This window comes from Jaculus jaculus, chromosome 3, assembly GCF_020740685.1.
Source record: "Jaculus jaculus isolate mJacJac1 chromosome 3, mJacJac1.mat.Y.cur, whole genome shotgun sequence".
NCBI lineage: Eukaryota > Metazoa > Chordata > Mammalia > Rodentia > Dipodidae > Jaculus > Jaculus jaculus.
The window spans coordinates 171,743,138-171,767,067 of record NC_059104.1 but is presented as its reverse complement, the minus strand read 5'-3'; the positions used below and the strand labels follow the sequence as shown (position 1 = coordinate 171,767,067).

At 39.8% G+C, this 23,930-nt stretch overlaps 2 protein-coding genes and 1 pseudogene across 2 annotated transcripts; 2 read left to right on the top strand and 1 right to left on the bottom strand.

Moving 5' to 3' along the window:
* The first annotated feature begins 520 nt into the window (after positions 1 to 520).
* LOC101594612 (olfactory receptor 51F2-like) lies at positions 521 to 1,469 on the top strand. The gene is given in 2 exon segments (XM_012950378.2): positions 521 to 1,161; positions 1,163 to 1,469. Coding segments are annotated over 2 exon segments (948 nt in total).
* Positions 1,470 to 11,305: 9,836 nt separating this feature from the next.
* Positions 11,306 to 12,250, bottom strand: LOC123459488 (olfactory receptor 52R1-like). Its single transcript, XM_045146129.1, has one exon. The coding sequence runs from the start codon at positions 12,248 to 12,250 to the stop codon at positions 11,306 to 11,308; it is 945 nt and encodes a 314-aa protein (XP_045002064.1).
* LOC101594898 lies at positions 12,249 to 21,366 on the top strand (annotated as a pseudogene).
* The last annotated feature ends 2,564 nt before the right edge of the window (positions 21,367 to 23,930 follow it).

The window sequence follows — 23,930 nt, the reverse complement described above, 5'->3', positions numbered from 1 at the left end:
AGCCAGATGCACAAGGGGACACATGCATTTGGAGTTTATTTGCAGTGGCTGGAGGCCCTGGTGCACCCATTCTCCCTCTCTCTCTCTCTCTTTCTCTCTCTCACTCTCTACATTGTTCTCTCTCAAATTAATAAATTGTTTAATTAAATTTTTTAAATGAAAAATAAATAAGTAATTAAAATAAAATGATATAAAAATGTATATTTTTATTTTTATTTAGTATTTTTTTCTTCTGAAAATTCTTTTTTTTAAAACCATTTTTTTTTATTAATTAGTTTTGTACTCAGTGAATACACTCAGTTTGGTACCATTATTAGGCTCATCCATGACCTACCCCCTCCCCTTGACCCCTCCTTGTTGAGGTATTTTTAAAAAAGAAAGAAATACTAAATTTCTTTTAAAATTAGCGATGTTGATTGAGAGAATCTTAGAGTAACAGAAAGATGTTTAGATGGTAATCTGTGGATCCCTTAGGCTATGCTCTCTCATCCAAATGCCCCTGTCTTCCCAGTTCTTCACGATGCTGATCCTCAATCATACCAATGCTCAGCCTCTGACCTTCTTCCTGACTGGTACCCCAGGCCTGAGAGCAGCTCAGGTCTGGATCTCCATTCCCTTTTGCCTCCTGTATGTCATCGCCCTCTCTGGAAACAGCATGATCTTATTGGTGGTCCTTCGTGAGCAGAGCCTCCATGAGCCTATGGACTACTTCCTGTCCATGCTTTCAGCCCCTGACCTGAGCTTGTCCCTGTGCACGCTTTCCATAACCCTTGGTATCCTTTGGTTTGAAGCTCGAGAGATCAACTTGGATCCTTGCATTGCCCAAATGTTCCTTCTCCATGGATTCACTTTCATGGAGTCTGGGGTTCTGCTGGCCATGGCCTTGGATCACTTTGTGGCCATCTGTGACCCACTGAGGTACACCACTATCCTTACCAACTCCAGGATTGCCCAGATTGGCATGATTGTGTTGACAAGGAATGTGGCTGTCATGTTACCAATCGTGCTGTGTGTCAAGAGGTTGTCCTTCTGCAGCTCCCGGGTACTTTCACACTCCTACTGCTACCGCGCCAATCTCATTCAGCTGTCCTGCACAGACAACAGAGCCAAGAGCATCCTTGGTCTGGTTGCACTCTTCTCCACCACAGGGTTTGCCTGCCCTCATCTTGCTCTCCTATATCCTGATTATCTGGTCCGTCCTCAGCATCGCTTCCTCAGAGGAGCGACAGACAGCCTTCAGTACGTGTATATCCCACGTCAGCGCAGTTGCCATCTTCTACATCCCTCTCATCAGTTTGTCTCTTGTCCATCACTATGGCCGCGCAGCACCTGACTTTGTCCACACCATCATGGCCAACGTCTTCCTGCTCGTCCCTCCTGTACTCAACCCTATCATCTACAGGGTCAAGACTAAGCCAATTCGAAAGGCTATCATCAAGGTTTTCATTCAGAAGCACTGCCAATCCTGAACAATAGTTATCTCTGAGTAGAAGAACGGGATGGTGGTACTGACGGTACCAAGCATCCCTCCAAGAGTCTAAAACTATGCAGCTTCTAGGATGTATGATGCTGGCTTATTCTGTTTCTCTGTGAGTAAATTCATATTCATACCACCTGAATTATAATGTTTGTTTTCAATATAACACAAAATATTGTAAGGGAATAACTATATTTGCAAATTGTCTTAAACTTTTGTGAAAAATAATTCAGAACTGCACACAATTTTAAAGTGTAGGTTTAATATGGCACACATAAATAAGCGAATTTCCTAAATGCATACCAATGCAACTTGACCTTGAGTCTTGTGTAGATGGAGCTATGCTGACCTTCATTATGTGAAGAGAGACATAGTTGATGTGAATACAAAATAGTGTGTTGAGTGTTCAAGTGCTATTAGTTGAATATTAAAGTATGTTACGACATTGCTAACCTTATAGGAAAGAAATGACATTATTTTCAAATATTTTATCATGGTCAGGCTTTGTCAAAGAGAACTCTAATTGTATGCTTATGCTCAGCTGTGTCTCTGCCATTATTATTCTCCTCTACAGTCCCCTGGAATAGCAACAGGAGAGCCTAGGTGATAGATAATCACATACAAGTAATGTGTCCCTCATTTGTTGCATTCCTTCTGTGAAGTGGGCACCATCAGGTTATGTTAACATAGGGTGCAAATACTGCCATCCTTTGCTTCATAAGCCTATCACATACAGAGTCTCCTGAGGTTTTTCTATCCCTTCTTCCTGTATTTGTAGTCTCATATGCAAACCAAATATCTAAGACTTTCAACAAAAGCTGGAATCCCATGTATATCTACTTAACTAAGACAATCTTTCCTTTCATATAGAATTGCATCCAAGCTTACTATTAAATGTCTGCCCTTGATGAAAATTATCCTTCACTGCTATTCTCTGTTGGAACTCTATGTAAGCCTGTTGTGTTTGGAATCTCAGAAGACACTTAGGACTTTTTGCATAATGTTGGGACTGTTAAAGACCATGGGGACTTTTGAAGTTGGACTAAATGCATTTCGCATCATGAAATAGTTGTGAGCCTATTGGGGAAAAGGTGCAGAAGGTTATGATTTTAAAAAGTGGTCTGTGGGAGTTAGGAAAGGCACTGAGTGGTTAAAGGCACTTCTCTTTAAAGCATGCATGCAGGCCTGGGTTCAGTTTCCAAGCTAATCATTTAATCCAGTTAAGAAATAAAAGAAAACCTGAGCAAGAAAAGGCCTGAATGAGGTGAGGGAAAGAGATTGAGTAAAGGAAAAGTAGAGGGAGGGCTAATCAAAATCTAAGAGGATATAAATAAGTCATATGGAAACTTACTTTTTTGGACAATGGAACACTTAGAAGCCATAGATTGTTACTAAAAAATTTTCAGTGCCAGAGATGGGATACCTTCCAGTGAGTTGTTGGCCAGGGAGGTCCCTCATGCCCCAAAATATTACCAGCCATTGCCAAGGCCCTTGGTTTCTCTACACAAGACCAGTATAATGAGAAGAAAAGATGACTACATCAAAATGAAAGAGAGACTGGTTGAGAGGGGGAGGGGATATGATGGAAAGTGGAGTTTCAAAGGGGAAGGTGGGGGAGGGAGGGAATTACCATGGGATATTGTTTACAATTATGGAAGTTGTCAATAAAAAAATTAAAATAAAAAATTGTGTGTATGGTATGTTCCTATATAAAATAAAAAAATGTGTGTATGGTATGTTCCTATATACATACAAATGCAAATAAGAAAACAATAAAAATGTAATAAGTGACATACTTGGATGTCAGGTTGAAAAGGGGGTTATTATTTTATGTTAAACGTTAATATGTATGCTTAATTTTAATTGTCAACTTGACAGGATTTAGAATCACCCAAGGCACTAATATCAGCATGTGTGTGAGGGAGTGTCTAGATAAGGTTCATTGAGATGGGAAGACCCACCCTAACTGTGGGTTCATACTATCCAATGTGCTGGTTTTGTAAGCTGAATAAGAAGTAGAAAGTAGAATGGAATTTCAAAGGAGGAAGTGGGGGGGGGAATTAACATGGGATATTTTTTGTAATCATGGAAAATGCTAATAAAAATTTGAAAAAAAAAAGAAGTAGAAAGTAAACTGAGCATCATTATTCATCACTTCAACTGTGATAGGAAATCTGATCCACCACCTCCTGTTCTTGCTACTATGCCTTTCCTACCATGGTAGACTACATCCTATGGAACTGAAAGCCAAAATAAAGCCTTCCTTATTTAAATAGCTTCTTTTCTGGAATTTGATCACAACAAAGAAGAAAATAACTAACATAACCCCGAGACATGGGGGAATTCTTTCATTTCAATCTGTGTGTGTGTGTGTGTGTGTGTGTGTGTGTGTGTGTGTGTAAATTCCACTCACCACCAACTACATTTCTGTCACCTGGATCTAACCCCTTCAACCACGACTGAAGTTGGATAGGTTCTACAATTCCTTCAGTAGATAGGCTATTTTTTCCCAAAATGTTATTAAAGTTTCCCAGTTCATTCTGCTTTTTCTGGTACCAAAGTAATGGATGACTGAGGTACAGTGAGAAAGGGTGGGCAGTTCTTGTAATGCAAAGGTGTCAGGTTTGAGTTTTCAAAGTTCATGCACTGGAACAAATGAGCACCATAGAAAACTCTTAAAACAGCATGAGTATTTCAGCGACATTTTTAGTGGTTTGAACATGAATGTGTGTCCCCCCAAAGCCTCATAGAGTTTTGATTAAGATTAAGCTTCCTACATAAGTCTCCAGCAGCCAGCTGAAGAATATATTACTAAGAGAGGATCTTATAGATCACCTCTACTGGGTGTGTAGAGAGCCAAGTTGGAACTCCGGCTATTCATGTTTGCTGACTGCTCTTTACTATGGATCTATGAACTAGAGCCATCTTTTTCCACCATTGATGGTGTTTCCCTTGATTCTGTGATCCTAAAATAAACCCTTCCTTCCCATAAACTACTTCTAGTTAGGTGTTTGTCCCAGCAACACAAAAGTCACTGCAACAGCACTGAAAGGTTATTGAATGGCATAAAGATTTAGAGCTTTGTACAAATATCAGTCCTTCAGAAGTGAGGATCATGTAATTTTCCATTATTTCATACCAGTCCTTTTCCAATACTCTTGTTTTTTAAAAACAGTTTGTTTGTTTATTTGCAAGAAAAGAGAGGGTGAGAGAGAAAGAGAAGGAGAGAGAGAAGGGACGCGCCAGGGCGCCCGCCTGCTGCCACTCTGTGCATGTGGCTTTATGTGGGTACCAGTGCCCTTAGGCTTTCTAGGCAAGCAGCTTAACCACTGAGCAATCTCTCCTAATCTAATGCTCTGATTTTTTTGAATTTTTTATTTTACTTATTTATTTATTTTGGTATTTTGAGGTTGGGTCTCGCTCTAGCTCAGGCAGACCTGGAATTCACTATGGAGTCTCAGGGTGGCCTCAAACTTATGGCAATCCTCCTACTCTGCCTCCCAAGTACTGGTATCAAAGGCATGTGCCAAGACCCCCGGCTCTGATTTTTTCTTTTCTTTTTTTTTTTTTTAACCAGAAATTTATCCCCACTGAACATTCAGCCAGTTCATCTTATAGCTCTGCCTCCCTTCCAGTTAAAATAAACTCAAAGTTTGTTTTTTTTTTATTTTACTTAATTAATCTAAAATTCTTCTTGTTCATTGTAGAAATGGAAATAAGGTTTCTAAAGCAATGCTGGTCAAGCACTGGAGGCCAGAGAGAAGGACAGACAAAGCTGAGATACAGAGACAGGGCCACCATGAAGGGGACAAGGCAGAGTAAGTGCTGAGGAGCTGGGGCTCAGTGAATGGATCTCCATGGGAGGCAATGTCATCTGCCGGAGGACTCAAAATGGGTGAGGGTCATGCACAAAATAGCTTAGCAAATTTCCTTCTCTGTTCTCTTTCTCCTTTCTTTCATTCAAAATATTTTGTGTGGTACATGCCTTTAATCTCAGCACTTAGAAGGCAAAGGTAGGAGGACTGCTATGATTTCAAGGCCATCCTTGGTCTATATAATGAATTCTAGGTCAGCCTGGGCTAGAGCAAGACTCTACCTCAAAAACAAAAAAAAGATGGGCTGGGAAGATGGGCCAGTGATTAAGGCACTTGCCTGCCAAGCCTAAAAACCTATGTTTGAATCTCTAGGTCCCATGTAAGCCAGACATACAGTGACGCAAGCGCAAGATGTTGCACATGCACACAAGGGGGTGCGTACATCTGGACTTCATTTTCACTGACTGAAGGCCCTAGTGTGCCCATTCTCTTTCTCACTCACTGCCTCTTTATCTCTCTCTCTCATAAATAAATAATTTTTAAAAAGAAACAAAAAGTGAAAAATACATTATGTACATATATGAAAAAATAGCAATATAAAAATGAAGTAGATTTGGTCCATGTTGATTATAGAGTATGTGAAACTCTAGGCTCAATTCTAAGAAAGAGAGAGGATGGAAGGAGAGAAAGGGAGGAAAAAAGGAAAGGACCCTGAGTTGTAGAGTCATGTGATCTGTGACTAAAGACTTTACTTGCCTTTTCCCATAGAGGACCTTTAAGTTTCATAGCATGCCATTCATGGTAGTTAGAAGCTCTAACATAATCATATTTTTTCAAGATTTCTGATGAACATAACAAAACTGTTAGAGTTAATATTTTTAGGAATAATTGGAAAGCTAGGCACAATCACCACAGTCAGCATATAACTTGTCTTGTATTTTTCTAATCAGCAGGTCGTCATACTTCAAAGATCATATTCAGCCTTTTTAATATTTATTTATTTATTTGAAAGATAAAGAAGGAGAGAGAGAGAATGGGTGCACCAGGGCCTCCAGCCACTGTAAACGAAGTCCAGAAGAGTGTACCCCTGTGCATCTGGCTAATGTGGGTCCTAGGGCATCAAATTAGATCCTTTGGCTTTGCAGGCAAATGTCTTAATCCATAAGCCATTCATCCAGCCCATATGAAGCATTTTGAGCATGATTAATCTGTGCTGAAAATATTATTTACCAAAAATGGTATATATTCAATACACATAGATAATTCACAAGCCTTTCCTATGTGAGGTGTTCTATATGATAGATTAGAATGATTAGATAGAATGAATAAACAGCAAGACTTAACTAATGTTTAAATGTTTCTGAGTAAACTGGAATTGAAACAGTCATCAATAAAAATTTGAACTTTAAACAATATACTTCTAAGTAACTAGCTGTCAAATCATAAAGAAATGAATTAATAACTCTTTTGATCTATATGAAAATTAAATCATAGCCTATCCAAATGACAGTATACAGCTAATACATGAATTCAAGGGACATTTATCTTGAAATGCCTATGTCAGGGATAAAGGCATTCAGGAACCTAAGTGTGTACCATAACTACATAGTTAAGATGAAATAAATAAAAATACTAAATATGTGTTGATGGAGAAGTGCAGAAAAGGAGACACATGTAGGTTGCAGTTAAATGTAAATATAAACAACAAAATAAAGCCATTATAGAAAAGTATGTGGAAGTTCTTATAAAATTAACCATATTAGGGGGGACAGATTGCTTAGTGGTTAAAGACACTTTCCTACCAAGCCTAAGGACCCAGGTTTGATTCACCAGTACCAATGTAAGCCAGATACACAAGGTGGGGAATGTGTCTGGAGTTAATTGCAATGGCTAGAGGCCCTGCTATGCCCATTCTCCCCTCATCTTGTCAAATAAATAAATAAGAATATTAAAGCAACTTTAAAAATAGCCATATTAGTGCTATTTGATTATTTCTTTTCTGAGCACATGTACAAAGGTGATATGATTACTGTCTTAAAGAGGTGCTTCAACACAATGTTCACTGAACATTACTCATAGTAGTCCTTCCCATAACTCTACTCATACCTACAAATACTAGATATTGTTCACAGTCCAAAAAGAGGGAATCTACATCTTTGTGACAAGATATATTAATTCAGGACCCATTTTAAGTAGAATAAACCATGCAGAGAGGAATGAATAGCTCAATTTTGTTTTAAAACTTTATACTTCTAGTTTTTCTATAGTTTTTAGCCATATAGTTTTCCTCATATAAGTATTGCTTTAAAGCTGGAGAGATGGCTTAGCAGTTAAGGTACTTGCCTGGAGAGGCTAAGGACCCAGGTTCAATTCCCCAGTATCCCTATAAAGCCAGATACAAGAAGTGGCACATGCATCTGGAGTTTGTTTGCAGTGGCTTGAGGCTCTAGTGCAACTTCTCTCACTCTCTCTCCCACACTCTCTGTCCTTGAAAATCAATATTTAAAAAATTTAAATTTAAGGGCTAGAGAAATGGCTTAGCAGCTAAGGTACTTGCCTACAAAGCCTAAGGACCCAGGTTTGATTCTCCAGGTCCCACATAAGCCAGATGCACATGCGTCTAGAGTTCGTTTGCAGTGGCTAGAGAACCTGGTGCACCCATTCTCACTCTCTCTCTCCCTCCCTCCCTCCCACCCCTCTCCCTGTGTATAATAAATAAATATAGGGCTGGAGAGATGGCTTAGTGGTTAAGCGCTTGCCTGTGAAGCCTAAGGACCCCAGTTCAAGGCTCGGTTCCCCAGGTCCCACGTTCGTCTGGAGTTCGTTTGCAGAGGCTGGAAGCCCTGGCGCGCCCATTCTCTCTCTCTCCCTCTATCTGTCTTTCTCTCTGTGTCTGTCGCTCTCAAATAAATAAATAATTATAATAAATAAATATAAATAAATCTTTTTTAAGAAAAGATTTTTAAAAAATAAATAAATAATGCTTTAACATCTAGGTAGAAGTTGAAATTTAATATTTTTTATCATATACATGTTTAGTCATTCTAGAAAATGATTTTTGTCAATCAATTACATCAATTCTATTGATAAATGGCTAACTGTGTAATAGGAGCTATTTCTGATTTCTTTTGTTTCTTCTTATTTTTACTTTTTCTTCTATGTGTGCAATATGTGTCATATGGTGTATCTATGGTGTGCGGGGTAAGCATTGCATATATGAAATGAGAGGGGAACGTCAGGTGCCCCTTTCCATCACTAATCCACATGTATCTTGAGAAAAAAAAAATCTGACTGATTCTGGAGCTTGCTGGATTCACAAGCCACAGCAATATTCTGATCTCTGCTCCCCTCAGGATGGGAGGAACAGATGTTCAAGGCCAGACCTGGGTATTTATATGGGTGCTGGGGTAATGAACTCTGGCTGTGCTTAATAATATTTTTATAATATAATGATCTGCTTTTATAGAAACTAAGAAGCAGCTAGAGAGAAGGAGAGGTATTTAATACTCACTTCAAGGAATTTCAAGATATTGTTATCTGGCAGACCAAGTTCCATCAAGTTTTGCAAGCCTTGTGCATTTTAATCTGTTCTTTTGCCCTATGTCTCCACAGATGTTTCACTATATTACTCTAGTTTTGGGTGATGAACTGTTTCATTAACTTTTGTCCTCATACTAACTTATAAGCTCTGTCACTTAAGGATAATTTTCAAACCATCATGCTGAAATCTCACATTGTATAATTAAAACATTTTGTGTAGTTTTAATTTTTCACATGTGTGTGGGTGTGGTGTGTGTACGTATGGTCACATGCATATATAACTGTATGCATGTGTGCAGGTATGTGAGCATGTGCATAGGTGTGTTCAGTGCATTTGAGACAGGTTCTCTCCTAGAACATAGAGCATAGTGACTCGGCTACAGTAGCTAGCCAGTGAGCCCCTGATTCCCATTCTCTGCCTCCCCAGCACTGGGATGATCAGCATACTCCACCTTCCCAGGTATTTGATGTGGGTACTGGGGATCAGAACTCAGGTCCTCATGTTTACAGAAACTGGTTTACCCATCCAGCCTTCTGCCCAGACTCAATTAAAATAATTAGAGGCAAGAGGGAATGAAAGAAAGTATTTTAAACAAGTGAAAAAGAAATAATGATAGACAAAGCATATAATCAAAATTTATATTTCTCAAGGATGGAGAGATAGTTTAGTGGTCAAGACACCCCCTTGCCTGCAAAGCCTAAGAATTCATGTTGGAATCTCCATGTTCCACATAGCCAGACACACAGTGATAGAAGCACACAACATCACACATGTGCCCAAGGGGACACATGCAGCTGGAGTCTGTTATCTCTCCCTCCCTCTCTCTCTTGGCCTGTTTCTTTCTTTCTTCCTCTCTCTCTCTCTCTCTCTCTCTCTCTCTCTCTCTCTCTCTCTCTTTCTCACTCTCTCTCTAAGTAAAAAAATTGTATTTCTCAACACTTTTTCTCTATACAGATCTTCTTTTTTATAAATGGCATTAAGACATGCAAGCGTTTTTGTTTTCTTAGTTTATAAAGTTACATCTTGATTTATCACACCTTCATATACTGTGAATACTATAGTAAAGTAGCACGCAACACTCAATTTCACATTGCTTTGCCTGGTTTCAACTACTGAAGAGTTTTCTGGGATTTTTTATTAATAATAACATTATCCGTTTGTTTTATGCAATTTTTTTCTGAGACGAGCTCAACAGACTGGCCTTTTCCTATATGAGAGAGAGCAAGAGAAAGAGAAAGAACTGGCTTGCCATTGCCTCCAGCCACTGTAATCAAACTCAAAAAGCAAGGGCCCCATGTACACATGTGCGGTCTTGTGCATGGGTCCCCTTGTACATCTGCCTTACATGGGATCTGGGGAGTCTAACATGGTCCTTGGGCATCACACGCAAGTGTCTTAACCACTAAGCCACCTCTCCAACCCTACATATTTTAAAATTATTTCTATACAGAGATATCCAGGTGGATGGAGATAAATATATATATATATATATATATATATATATATATATATATATATACATATACATATATATACACATATATATGTGTGTGTATTAAAAATAATATATCTATATTTTATAAAAAACATATATATATATATATATGAAAGTTATGAGTGTTACACCTCCCGAGTAAGACTCCCCCTTTACTATCAACTGTTAGCTGCTATAGCTACTCTTGGAGGGTAGAAATCATAAGCTCTTCCCCCATTCACAAGGAAATATTGACAGGCTCAATCACATGCAGGAAACTCACAGCTACTGTGAGGTCATGAGTGTAAATGCACAGTTTCAACTATAATTTCAACTATCTGCAATCGTTTTCAAGAGTGTGTCAACATATAGAACTGCTGCTAGTTAAAGGTATTACCACACGGGGCTGGGGAGACGGTTCATGGGTACAGCACTTGCTGAGCAAGCAGGGCAGCCTGGGTTCTGACCAGCAGCACTGACATAAAAGTTAAGAATGGCAGAGCTCACTTGTAACCCCAGCACTAGGGACCTGGGAACAAGAGGATCCATAATGCTTACTGGCCAAATTGGTCAGCTCTTGGTTCTGTGAGAGACCTTATCCCACAAGTAAGATGGGGAGCAATTTCAGGAAGACACTGAACACTAACCTTTAGCCTCCACACACATGCACACACAAATGTGCATGTACACACATACCCCCATACAGATTAACATGCAAACACACACACAAAATCATTATCTAACTCATTTAAAATATTCATTTGTATGCATAGCAATATTGTTTCCTTTGACAAGGAATAGATCAACCAAATATGTATGACCCATCACAGTACTCTCAAGACATACACTGAAAATCATACTTGTTCTTCTGAGTAGGTGCCAACTACAGGGATACATACTCACAGAGATGACTTAGGGTGATGCATAAGGGCCAGTCACTTTTTTTTTTAATAGATAGATCAAAAGCCTTTCATGTTGGAAAGATTGTGATCATTGGCTCAAGGGTCTTTCCCACTACACGCATGAATCACCCTGTCCCTGATCTGCTTGGTTCTAACTCCATAGATGATGGGGTTGAGCATGGGAGGAACAAGAAGATAGACATTAGCAAACATGATGTGCACAACATGGGGAACTTGATGGCCAAACCGATGCGTGAGGAAGGTGAAGAGGGCTGGGATATATAAAGCCAAAATGACACCAATATGAGAAGCACAAGTACCAAAAGCTTTGAAGCGGGCTTCACCTGACGGCAACTGCAACACCGCTCTCAAGATCATCACATAGGATGCACTGATGACAATTATATCTAAGCCCCCCACAGAGAAGGCCACGAAGAGCCCGTACACACGGTTGACTCTGGTGTCAGCACACACCAACTTGAGCACAGCCATGTGCTCGCAGTACAGCTGGGGAATGACATTGTTGGGGCAGAAGGGCATGCCGGAGATCATGAAGCAGAAGGGGCTTACCAACACCAATCCTCTCACCATCACAGCTGCCCCCAGTTTGATCACTACAGAGGTGGTCAGGATACTGGAGTGTCGGAGGGGGGAGCAGATGGCCACATAGCGGTCCAAGGCCATAGTCATGAGCACCCCAGACTCCACAGATGAAAAGGTGTGGATGAAGAAGACCTGGATGAGGCAGGCATGATACTCGATCTCATGAGCATGAAACCAGAGTATGGCCAGCATTTTAGGCTGGGTGGAGGAGGAAAGAACAACATCAGTGGTAGCCAGCATCGCCAGGAAGAGGTACATGGGCTCATGCAGGGTGTGGTCAATTCGGATTATATGTAGGATGGTGATGTTTCCAACTACCGCCATCATATACATGACACAGAATGGGAAGGCGATCCAAAAGTGGTACTTCTCCCAGGCTGGGATTCCAAGCAAGACGAAGAACACAGGATGAGAAGAGTTGTCCTGTGAAGGCCGCATGAGGACACGGGTAATATTGTCTCTGAAGTGAAAATAATCTACCTTCTGCAGACGATGACAGACAAAGTAAAGGCTGTTAGCACTTCTACATTATCGCATATCACAACAGTATTTAATAAGTTATATAATAATCATCCTTTACAATTAACAAAGTACTTCATCATAAAATGCTGTTTCTTGTTATTTTCTTCTTAATTGTGACATTCAAAATGGAGTAAGAAGCTGGGCGTGGTGGCACATGCCTTTAATCCCAGCATCAGGCTGCAGAGGTAGGAGGATCACATGAGTTCGAGGCCACCCTGAGACTCCATAGTGAATTCCAGGTCAGCCTGGGCTAGAGTGTGACCCAATCTTGAAAAAACAAACAAACAAACAAAAAAGGAGCAAGAATGCCTCACATTCAAGTGCAATTACTTCCCAAAGAAAAAAATGAATATGTTTTTGAATGTTGAACCTGCCTTTCAAATAGGTCCCTGTGCTCAGCCATTTGGGCAGTATATCTGTAGAAAAAGGCATATGGGCAAAAGAACCCAGCACTTTATTAAGAAGTGTCTAATTACCCTTAACTTCAGGAAAGTTACCATGAGGGCTTCAGTCTGAATAAAATAATGGACCATTTCTCCACCCATAATTGAATATACTACTTTTAGTGTGTGGCTTCTCTTAGATTAGAGTTCAGGAATAATTTCCTGATAAGTGTGGAAGATGAGTATTTTTCACTGTGTGGGCAAATTTTTCATTGAAATAACCTTGAAAACCACATTATCTCCAGCACCTCTGTTTTGGTAAAGAAATGAAGGCAGATAAGCTTATAGTGAGAGAAATAGCAAGAGAATGTCAGTGTTCAGTAGCAGCAGCTTCATTAACATATTACCAACAACCCCATAAATTCTGAAAGAGTCCCCTCCCCTGACTATGAACCATGCTCAGTCGAGTTAGGACCATTTCTCATGACACAGGTTATCCTGTGCCATTGAGTGCCAGCCTCGGTCTGTACTTGTCTTACCATGGGGTAACAGTTGCTTCTGGCTCCCTGTGGACAACATGGCATCATACCATCCATAAGACAAAGGTGACTTGTGTCTCACCAGTGCCTTACCTTAGTCTCAGCCATGTAGTCCCAGTCTTTGATACCCTTGGTCTTTACCTTTTTCATAACAGGAAGCCTCAGACAAGAAGAGGATCCTTTCCAGTCACCCTTAAAAATCATCTCTGGGGAGTAACAACTACTCATTTATGAGAACAGAGGGATCCTAAAAATGGTTTATTTTAAATACCCCAAAAGCCTCACCTTTATAACTTCCCAAGATGTAGAACAGTCTCACATGAATAGGGATTAATCTCTAGAAGTCATTTCTACAGCAGAAAACCTACCAACTTAACTACTTAATAACCGCAGGTTTGGGCAAAATAAATATATCTATAGGATGTTTCACGAAACTGTCATGAGAAATATAGCCACAATAATACTCTTCTACGATTCCATCCACAACCACATTTAACTGAGGACTTCCCTCATGTTACACAAGCTGGTGCTGGAATTCCTCCACAAACACATTTAATGAAGACTCACCTATATAGTTCAAGCTGATGCTGGGATTCCTCCACATTGAATAGAAGAGTTACCTATGTTACTATACAAGGTGGTTCTATGATTCCTTCCACAGCCACATTGAACTGAGGACTTCCCTCATGTTACACAAACTGGTGTGGAATTCCTATACAACCTCATTTAACCAGGACTCACCTATATAGCTCAAGATGGGGCTGGCATTCCTTCCACAACCACATTTAACTGAAGACTTCCCTTGTGTTACACAATCAGGTGCTGGAATTCCTCCACAACCACATTTCATCTACTACATTGCACAGCTTCTTTTGAAATCCAGTCTTTCTCTTGCCCTCCATTCACACCTGTGATCCTTCAAATGGCTTCTCAGAGCTCCAAGGTTAAGATGTTTCTCAGACTCTTGTGCTGCTTCTGAAATTCTGACCTTTGAGTTTCTTTCTTGGGTAGACAATGGAAAACAGAGATGACGATGACTTTTATTTAGAGAGGTTTTATGTTTGTTTGTTTTCTGTTCCTCTAAATGAAATGTAACTTCTATGAATTCAGTGTCATTGTTCACTAAGGAAATTTAGTTTGAAAGACTGTATTCCCACATTAAGTATAACTCAGCTTTCATGTGTGAAAATGGGTTTAAATCAAGCCCTCTCATATTCTTAGAACTTTGTTATTCCAACGTTGAGCAGAAATAATCATTTCTACCAATCCCCATCTGCTGTGTTGCTGAAACTTGTAAAGGGACAAAAGATTAAATTGGTCAAGACACTGGTAGAAATAGCTTCAGGGGAATTTAGACTGTGTTTGCCCTGTGGGGTATCTGAAGCTAAGGTGTGCAGCAGGTGAAGTTCAGATGAAACCCTCTTCCTAGGAATTGCCGTGTGGAGGCAGTCTCCCCACCTGTGTAGGTCATGGATTTCTAGCCCTTGCTCCCCTAGTGAGTCAGGCTTAGTGCTCAGTGAACCACCTCACCTTCTCGCCTCTTGGAGATCGCGTGCATCCTATTGCTTCCTTGAAAGGGAAAAGGTATCTGGGGCTAAGGAAACCACTCTCTGAGCTCTGCTATGCTTTTGACAAGCTGAGTTTGACCAGGGAACTTCTACCTAGCCCCTGGGATTCAGCCTTTGTCAGGGTCTATTTGAAGGACTGTGCCTGGTCTATCAGATCCCCCAAGAATTGATTCCCATCCTCTCTCATGACACCACTGCTTCGTTCTCACAACGACTTCCTCTGAGGCTAGAGATAAATCTGTAAGCATTAACTCCTAACTTTCCTCCCTTCTCTGTGTACACAAAGACAGCTTTTACATATATATTACAAGAACACGTGTTGTTGGGAAAAGTGACTCTGAACTGAGTTTTAGCCTTGTATTGTTTTGTTAGCTAGAATATTTCTAGATGTCATCACAAGTACTTTTTGTGCACCATGAAAATTTGTTGATATTTTATGTGTGTTTATATGTGTATAGGAGAGACAGTTCAATAAATGAAAGTTATTAATTTGCATTTGAGCATGTGTGTGTGTGAATGTTATGTGTCTGTGGATGCACATTTTTATGAATATTATGTGTGCATGCATGGTTGCGGAAGCCATAGGTCACACTTGGGTGTCTTTCTAGAGTTACTGTCCTACTTGCTCCTTCAGATATGTTTTCTAACATGCTGTTCACTAGTTAGGCTAGGCTTGCTGGTCAACAAATCCTGGGATTCTCTACTTCTCCAGAGCTAGGATTACAGAAGCATGGTGCTATGCCAGATATTTTACACAGGTGCTGGGGCTCAAATTTAGGTGATCATGCTTAAATGGCGAACACTTTACCCAATCCATCTCCCTCTCCCCTACTGTAGTTTTAAGAATAGTTTTAAGGACAGGGTTTGACAATATACTTTTATCCAATGAGGTAAATATATTATAATTAAAATAATTTCTAATGAAATATTCATGTCAACATACAAAATGATTTTGGACTGGAGAGATGGCTTAGTGGTTAAGGCATTTTCCTGCAAAGCAAAAAGATCCAGGTTCAATTCCCCAGGACCCATGTTAGCCAGATGCACAAGGGGCTGCACACATCTGGAGTTTGTTTGCCTTGGCTGGAGGCCCTGGCATACCCATTCATTTTCTCCCTCTTTCTCTCTCCGTTTTTCTCAGTCAAATAAATAAATAAAAATAAAATATTTAGGGGCTGGAGAGATGGTTTAGCAGTTAAGCACTTGCCTGTGAATCCTAAGGATCCCAGTTCTAGGCTTGATTCCCCAGGACCCACGTTAGCCAGATGCACAAGGGCGCATGCATCTGGAGTTTGTTTGCAGTACCTGGAGTCCCTGGTGCACTCTCTGTCTCTCTGTCTCTTTCTCTGTCTGTTGCTCTCAAATAAAAAATAAAAATAAACAAAAAATTAAACATTAAACATTTAAAATCAATGTGTTTCATTACAACAGCTTCACACACAGATATCATTATGCATTGCTCATATTTACCTCCATTCTCTGCCATGGTGCCCATTCTCTCTCTCATACTGCTATCCTTCCTCCCTCAAAAACATCCACTTGTGCTTTCAGTATAGATGTAGGCACATGATATATACTCTTTATATATGCATTGTCATTTATTTGAGTGTGCTTAATATTGGGGGCTATAAGAGTGAGACTTTACCAATATCCCCACATGACCTTCAATGTCCTGAGCCCATATGAGGTAAAAGGAATGAGACAACAAAACACAGGAAGGACTACCTTGAAAGAGGAGGGTCCTCAGTGGTTGGGGTGAAAGTGTGGAGAGCGAACAAAAGAGGAAATGTGAGGAAACATGACCAAATTACAGTATGTTCATATATTAAACATAGTAAGTAAATAAAAATTAAAATAATGGCAACTGGAGAGATGGCTTAGCAATTAAGACACTTGCCTGCAAAGCATAAGGACCCAGGTTCAGTTCCCCAGGACCCACATAAGCCAGATGCACAGGGTGGCATATGCATCTGGAGTTCATCTGCAGTGGATAGCAGCCCTGGTGTGCCCATTCTCTCTCTATCTGCCTATTCCTCCCCTTCTCTCTGTTTCTCCCTCTCTCTTTCTTAAACAAACAATTTAAAAAATAAAAATAAAATGAGAGTATACAAATAAATTCAGGAGAAAACTTAAAAATATATGTGTATACAACTTATTATGTAGCATATATAATATATGCCTATTATAATACTTATAACACATAATATAATACATATACAACTATTTGTGTACATGAACATAAGGAATGAATACTATGGAAGAATATAGGATGAATAAAAGACCTAGAAATAGAGGATGTTGTAGTTATTCAGAGAAAAAACTAGTGGCTTGGAGCTGTGACAAATTCCAGGCAATTTCAATACCTCACAGACTGTTAGGCTAAACATGTGGACAAGATTTCCACACATAAATAGTAAAATGTCTCAAGATTCTCATGTCAGCATACTCAGTAATATTTTGATAATCGTCTAGCCTAAGAACAGTTCATAAATGTCTATGGACGGTTTTCAACAGAACCTCTTTTCTTCTCTGTATGATCAAAAACTCATAATTGTGTCTGGAGAGATGGTTTAGTGGTTAAGACACTTGCCTGTGAAACCCAAGGTCCCATGTTCGACTCTCCAGATCCCAAGTAATCCAAAAACACAAAGGTGAGGCTGGTGAAAAGTCACACATGCCCACTAGGTGGCACAAGAATCCAGAGTTCAATATCAGTGGCTTAGACCCTGGTATACCAATTTTCTCTCTCTCTCCCTCTCTCTCTCTCTCTCTCTCTCTGAAAAAAAAAAATAAATAAATAAACTCAACAGGAATGCCTTGGAACCACAGTGTATACTAAAGTGCCAACTAATGCTGGCACACTTGGTGTTATATGTGCACTGATATGACATTTCACATCATCAAGGTGGAGCTAGGCCCACTCATGTGGCACAAAGCATGTGGAATCGATAATCATTAATTCAGGAAATGATGGCATCACTCTAATTATGTGACAGTAAAACAATTACTCATACATTTACATATATATATATATAATATTCACACACATTCAAATCCACTCCTATATACACATTTATAAACACATCAGACATGAACTACCAACATGTTTTCAAATTGCAAATAATCTTTCAGTTGTGAATACACACCTGTATTTAACAAAACAATGTGTGAAAACTTTGTTCACATTCAGAGAATCATCACATACCTGTTTGCAGATGCATTAAAATCCCCTCTGTGTACATTCATGTACACAGTGGAGAGACAAAAGTTAAGGCTTAACAACTTCAACTTTAGTATTTAATAAAAGGAAGCCAATGTGAGTATGACAATGAAACTTAAGAAGGGAGAGATGCATGTAACCCACTTGGTGAGGGGCTCAGAGTCTCTGAGGCCTGTGCATCCAATCACTGCCAGTTCACTGACCTATACTCCAGCCTGATCCTTGGCCCAGAGATACAGGAATATGTGTAACCTCCACAACCTGCATATCTATGAATACCATGCAATAAAACTCCAATCTGGGTCAAATCCAAAATTGAATACTCACTAAAGATCCTACAAGGTCAAATACTTGCTTTCTCCTTAAGACAAAAAGACTTTACCCTGAAATGGGTATACCCCTAACCCAAAAGAAACACATACACACACATACAAGACAACAAACTGAGATATCTGCACCCAGGCTGCCTAGTTCCAATTAAAACATAGAGGGGACAACCGAAATTGAATTCTCAAATAAAAGCACAATAAGTTTATTTGTTGTGGCCAATAAAATCACTTAACTAGACACAAATCATAAAAAAACCAACAATTGAATAAATGAAATTAAGTAGAATCATGTCTTAAAGCACTCATCTTTTGTCACTTGGCTTAACTTAACTGAAGAAAATCAGACAAACCTCAAAAATGAGATAAATGAATTGAAGGTGAATCAAAAAATAAAGGATCTCAATAACCAGGTTGATTAAGCTTAATAATTAAATGCAAGACTGAATTCCAAAAAACATCATGAGAAACAAACCATGACCTAAAATTAGAATTCAACAAAGGAATGGTTACTAAATAAAGAAAGGCAATAGAAAATACAAATCAAACCGAGCTTGTAAATGCCTTGCTAGAATCACTCACTAACAGAGTTAATCATGTGGAAGACAGAACAACAGATCTGGAAGACAAGACAGGAGAAATAGCTCAGGAGTCCAAAAAGTTGATAACTTTAAAAAAAATCATGTGAACAGAACATGAGGGAATTGTGGGATACCCTAAAATGACCAAATATCTGTTTGATGGGTATACCAGAAAGGGAAAAAATTCAGGCCAAAAGCATTAATAACATACTCGACAAGAAAACTCTCTCACCCTCTCAAAAGAGAGACCTATCCAGACACAGAAGCTCACAGAACTCCAAACAGACTAGACCACAGAAGAAACTCCCCAAGGCACATCATTGTTAATGCTCTAAATAATGACAACAAAGGCAGAGTGCTCAAAGCAGCAAGAGAGAAACAACACATTACATACAAGGACTATCCCATCAAAGTTGCCTCAGATTTCTTAATGGAAACTGTGAAATGCAGAAAGGCCTAGAACTAATACTTCAAAATCTAAAAATTTATAGCTTCCAATCCAAACTACTGCACCCAGGGAAGGAATCCCTCATAACAGATGGTTAAAGGAAAACTTTCCATGATAAAAGCCAGCTCAATGAATATATGAACACAAAACCAAACCTACCAAGAATACTACAGAGAATATTCCACACACAAGAGTCCAACAACCAACCTCAAAATCTTATGATAGAAAGATCACAATAATCAAAACTAGAGCAGGTTCAAAAATATGCAAAGCCCAGAAAAGCACCAAACTCCATAAATCCTCCAATACGGCAGGGAATAAATCAAACATCACGGTTATAATGCTGAATATTAATGGTCTTAACTTACCCATCCAAAGACACAAATTAACAGGGTGGAACAAAAAAATGGACCCTTCTATCTGTTGTGTTCAAGAAACCCACCTCGCCACTAAGGACTAATTTTCTAAGCAAATGGAAATAAGAAATAAGTGGGTGTGGCTATATTAAGATCTGATAAATGGACTTCAAACCAAAAGAAGGCCACTTTTTTTAAATTTTATTTTATTTGCAAGCACACAGAGAGAAAGAGATAAAGAAGAGTGATAGACAGAGAGAGAATGGGCATGCCAGGGCCTCCAGCCTCTGCAAACAAACTCCAGACACGCGCGCCCCCTTGTACATCTGGCTAACATGGGTCCTGAGGAGTCGAGCCTCGAACCAGTGTCCTTTGGCTTCACAGGCCAGAGCTTAACTGCTAAGCCGCATCTCCAGCCCTAGAAGGCCACTTTTTATTCTAAAGGGAACAATCCAACAGGAGGTCCTAATAATCATACATCTACATGCATCAAACACAGGTGCACTACTGCTTATAAAACAAAACCTACTTAACAACAAACCAGAAATAAATCCAATACCGTCCTTTAGGGAACTTTAATTCCATACTATCATCAATGGATAATCCAAACAGAAAATCAACAGGGAAGGAATAAAGCTTAACAACATGATAGATCAGCTAGACCTAACTTGAGTCTATCCATTTCTACAGAGTACACATTCTTCTCAGAAACCCATGAAACCTCCAAAATAGATCATATACTAGGGCATAAAGCATGCCTTCAACCCTAAGAGCTCCATATGGAAAGAAACTATTTAAGATCAGAACAGAAATTAGTGAATTGGAAACTAAGAGAACAATTTAAAAATTGATGAAACAAAGAGCTGGTTCTTCGAAAAAGTAAACAAGATTGATCAAACCATTGACAATATGATAAAAAAAAAAAAAAAGGAGACGTCTCAAATTAGCAAAATTAGGATATCATGCAATCGAGTACCAATATTGCCTTACTCTGCTCTACTTCACTCATACCATTTCTTATGTTGGGTAAGGAGTGCTCATGGCTATGGCCTTGGACTGCTATTTAGCTGTCTGTTTCCTGCTCTGTCACTGCAGTAGTCTGACCACATTTGTAATGACCAAACTGGGGGCAGTTGTGATGATGAGAGAATTTGTCTCAGTAGACCCATTCTGTTTCATGATCTCCAGGATCAATAATGTCATTCCCCAGTCTTAATGTGATCATCTGGCTGGGCTGAAGTTGGTATGCTCTCTGACACCAGAGTCAACCATGAGTTTTGACTCTTTGTGGCCTTCTCTGTGGTTGGCCTTGATTTAATTGTCATCAGTGTCTCCTATGTGATGATCTTGAGAGCCATGTTGCAGTTGCCCTCAGGTGAAGCCCACTTCAAAGCTTGTGGTACATGTGCTTCCCATGCCTGTGTTATCTTGGCTTTCTATGTCCCAGCCCTTTTTACTTTTCTCACCCACTGCTTTGGCCATCACATTCCCCAAGTTGTACACATCATGTTTCCTAGTGTCTATTTTCTGGTTCTTCCGATGCTTAATTCCATCATTGATGGGGTTAGAACAAAGCAGACTATGGACAGGGCTACCCAAGGGTACTGTTGAAAAGACCCTTGAACCATTGGTCACATTGTTTCCAATATGTCCAAGCTATTGATCTAGGAACACAATAAGCATAGTTTCCAAGTCCTTCCTTGTCACCAAAACATTATCTCTGTGAAGAGCTATCTTTAAAAAATATTTTTCATTTATTTATTAGAGAGAGAAAAATGAATGGACACAATGGGGTCTAGCCACTGCAAACAAACTCCAAATACATGTGTCACCTTGTGCATCTGGCTTACATGGGTCTTGGGGAATATAACCTGGGTCCTTTGGCTTTTCAGGCAAGTGCCTTCACCACTAAGCCATCTCTCCAGCCCCTGAAGAGATATCTTGACATCTGTCACTAAAAAGAAGAGCGATGATTCTCAGAATATCCAGAAAAGGGTTGGAGACATGGTTTAGCAGTTAAGGTGCTTGCATGAAAAGACAAAGAAACTAGGTTTGTTTCCCTAGAACCCACGTATGCCAGATATACAAGGGGAAACATGTGTCTGGAGTTCATTTGCAGGGCTAGAGGCCCTGGCATACCCACTCTCTCTTCTTCCTCCTCCTCTTCCTCCTTTTCTCTCTCTCTCTCCCGCTTGTGCATCTGGCCAGCAAGCCTAGATTAACTAGTGAACAGCATGTTAGAAAACCTATCTGAAGGAGCAAGTTGGATGGTAATTTAGAAAGACACCCAATTGTGACCTATGGCCTCCACAATCATTCATGCAAACATAATATTCATAAACATGTGCATCCATAGGCATATAACATTCACACACACACACACACACACACGCACGCATAGAGAAAAAGCTGTTGAAGTGAGACAGACTATTCATAAACATGTGCATCCATAGGCATATAACATTCACACACACACACACACACATATGCACGCATAGAGAAAAAGCTGTTGAAGTGAGACAGACTATTCATAAACATGTGCATCCATAGGCACATAACATTCACACACACACGCGTGCGCAGAAAAAGCTGCTGTACTGAGCCAGACTATTCATAAAAATGTGCATCCACAGACACATAACATTCACACACACACATGCTCAAATGCAAATTAATAACGTTCATTTATTGAACTGTCTCTCCTATACACATATAAACACACATAAAATATCAACAAATTTTCATGGTGCACAAAAAGTACTTGTGATGACATCTAGAAATATTCTAGCTAACAAAACAATACAAGGCTAAAACTCGGTTCAGAGTCACTTTTCCCAACAACACGTGTTCTTGTAATATATATGTAAAAGCTGTCTTTGTGTACACAGAGAAGGGAGGAAAGTTAGGAGTTAATGCTTACAGATTTATCTCTAGTCTCAGAGGAAGTCGTTGTGAGAATGAAGCAGTGGTGTCATGAGAGAGGATGGGAATCAATTCTTGGGGGATCTGATAGACCAGGCACAGTCCTTCAAATAGACCCTGACAAAGGCTGAATCCCAGGGGCTAGGTAGAAGTTCCCTGGTCAAACTCAGCTTGTCAAAGGCATAGCAGAGCTCAGAGAGTGGTTTCCTTAGCCCCAGATACCTTTTCCCTTTCAAGGAAGCAATAGGATGCACGCGATCTCCAAGAGGCGAGAAGGTGAGGTGGTTCACTGAGCACTAAGGCCTGACTCACTAGGGGAGCAAGGGCTAGAAATCCATGACCTACACAGGTGGGGAGACTGCCTCCACACGGCAATTCCTAGGAAGAGGGTTTCATCTGAACCTCACCTGCTGCACACCTTAGCTTCAGATACCCCACAGGGCAAACACAGTCTAAATTCCCCTGAAGCTATTTCTACCAGTGTCTTGACCAATTTAATCTTTTGTCCCTGTACAAGTTTCAGCAACACAGCAGATGGGGATTGGTAGAAATAATTATTTCTGCTCAACGTTGGAATAACAAAGTTCTAAGAATATGAGAGGGCTTGATTTAAACCCATTTTCACACATGAAAGCTGAGTTATACTTAATGTGGGAATGCAGTCTTTCAAACTAAATTTCCTTAGTGAACAATGACACTGAATTCATAGAAGTTACATTTCATTTAGAGGAACAGAAAACAAACAAACAAAAAACCTCTCTAAATAAAAGTCATCGTCATCTCTGTTTTCCATTGTCTACCCAAGAAAGAAACTCAAAGGTCAGAATTTCAGAAGCAGCACAAGAGTCTGAGAAACATCTTAACCTTGGAGCTCTGAGAAGCCATTTGAAGGATCACAGGTGTGAATGGAGGGCAAGAGAAAGACTGAATTTCAAAAGAAGCTGCGCAATGTAGCAGATGAAATGTGGTTGTGGAGGAATTCCAGCATCTGATTGTGTAACACAAGGGAAGTCTTCAGTTAAATGTGGTTGTGGAAGGAATGCCAGCCCCAGCTTGAGCTATATAGGTGAGTCCTGGTTATATGTGGTTGTGTAGGAATTCCACACCATTTTGTGTAACATGAGGGAAGTCCTCAGTTCAATGTGGCTGTGGAAGGAATCATAGAATCACCTTGTATATAACATAGGCAACTCTTCTGTTCAATGTGGAGGAATCCCAGCACCAGCTTGTATATCAGAGATGAGTCTGTTGTT

Coding starts and splice junctions, on each gene's coding strand:
- LOC123459488 (XM_045146129.1), bottom strand. CDS start 12,250: ATGCGGCCTTCACAGGACAACTCTTCTCATCCTGTGTTCTTCGTCTTG.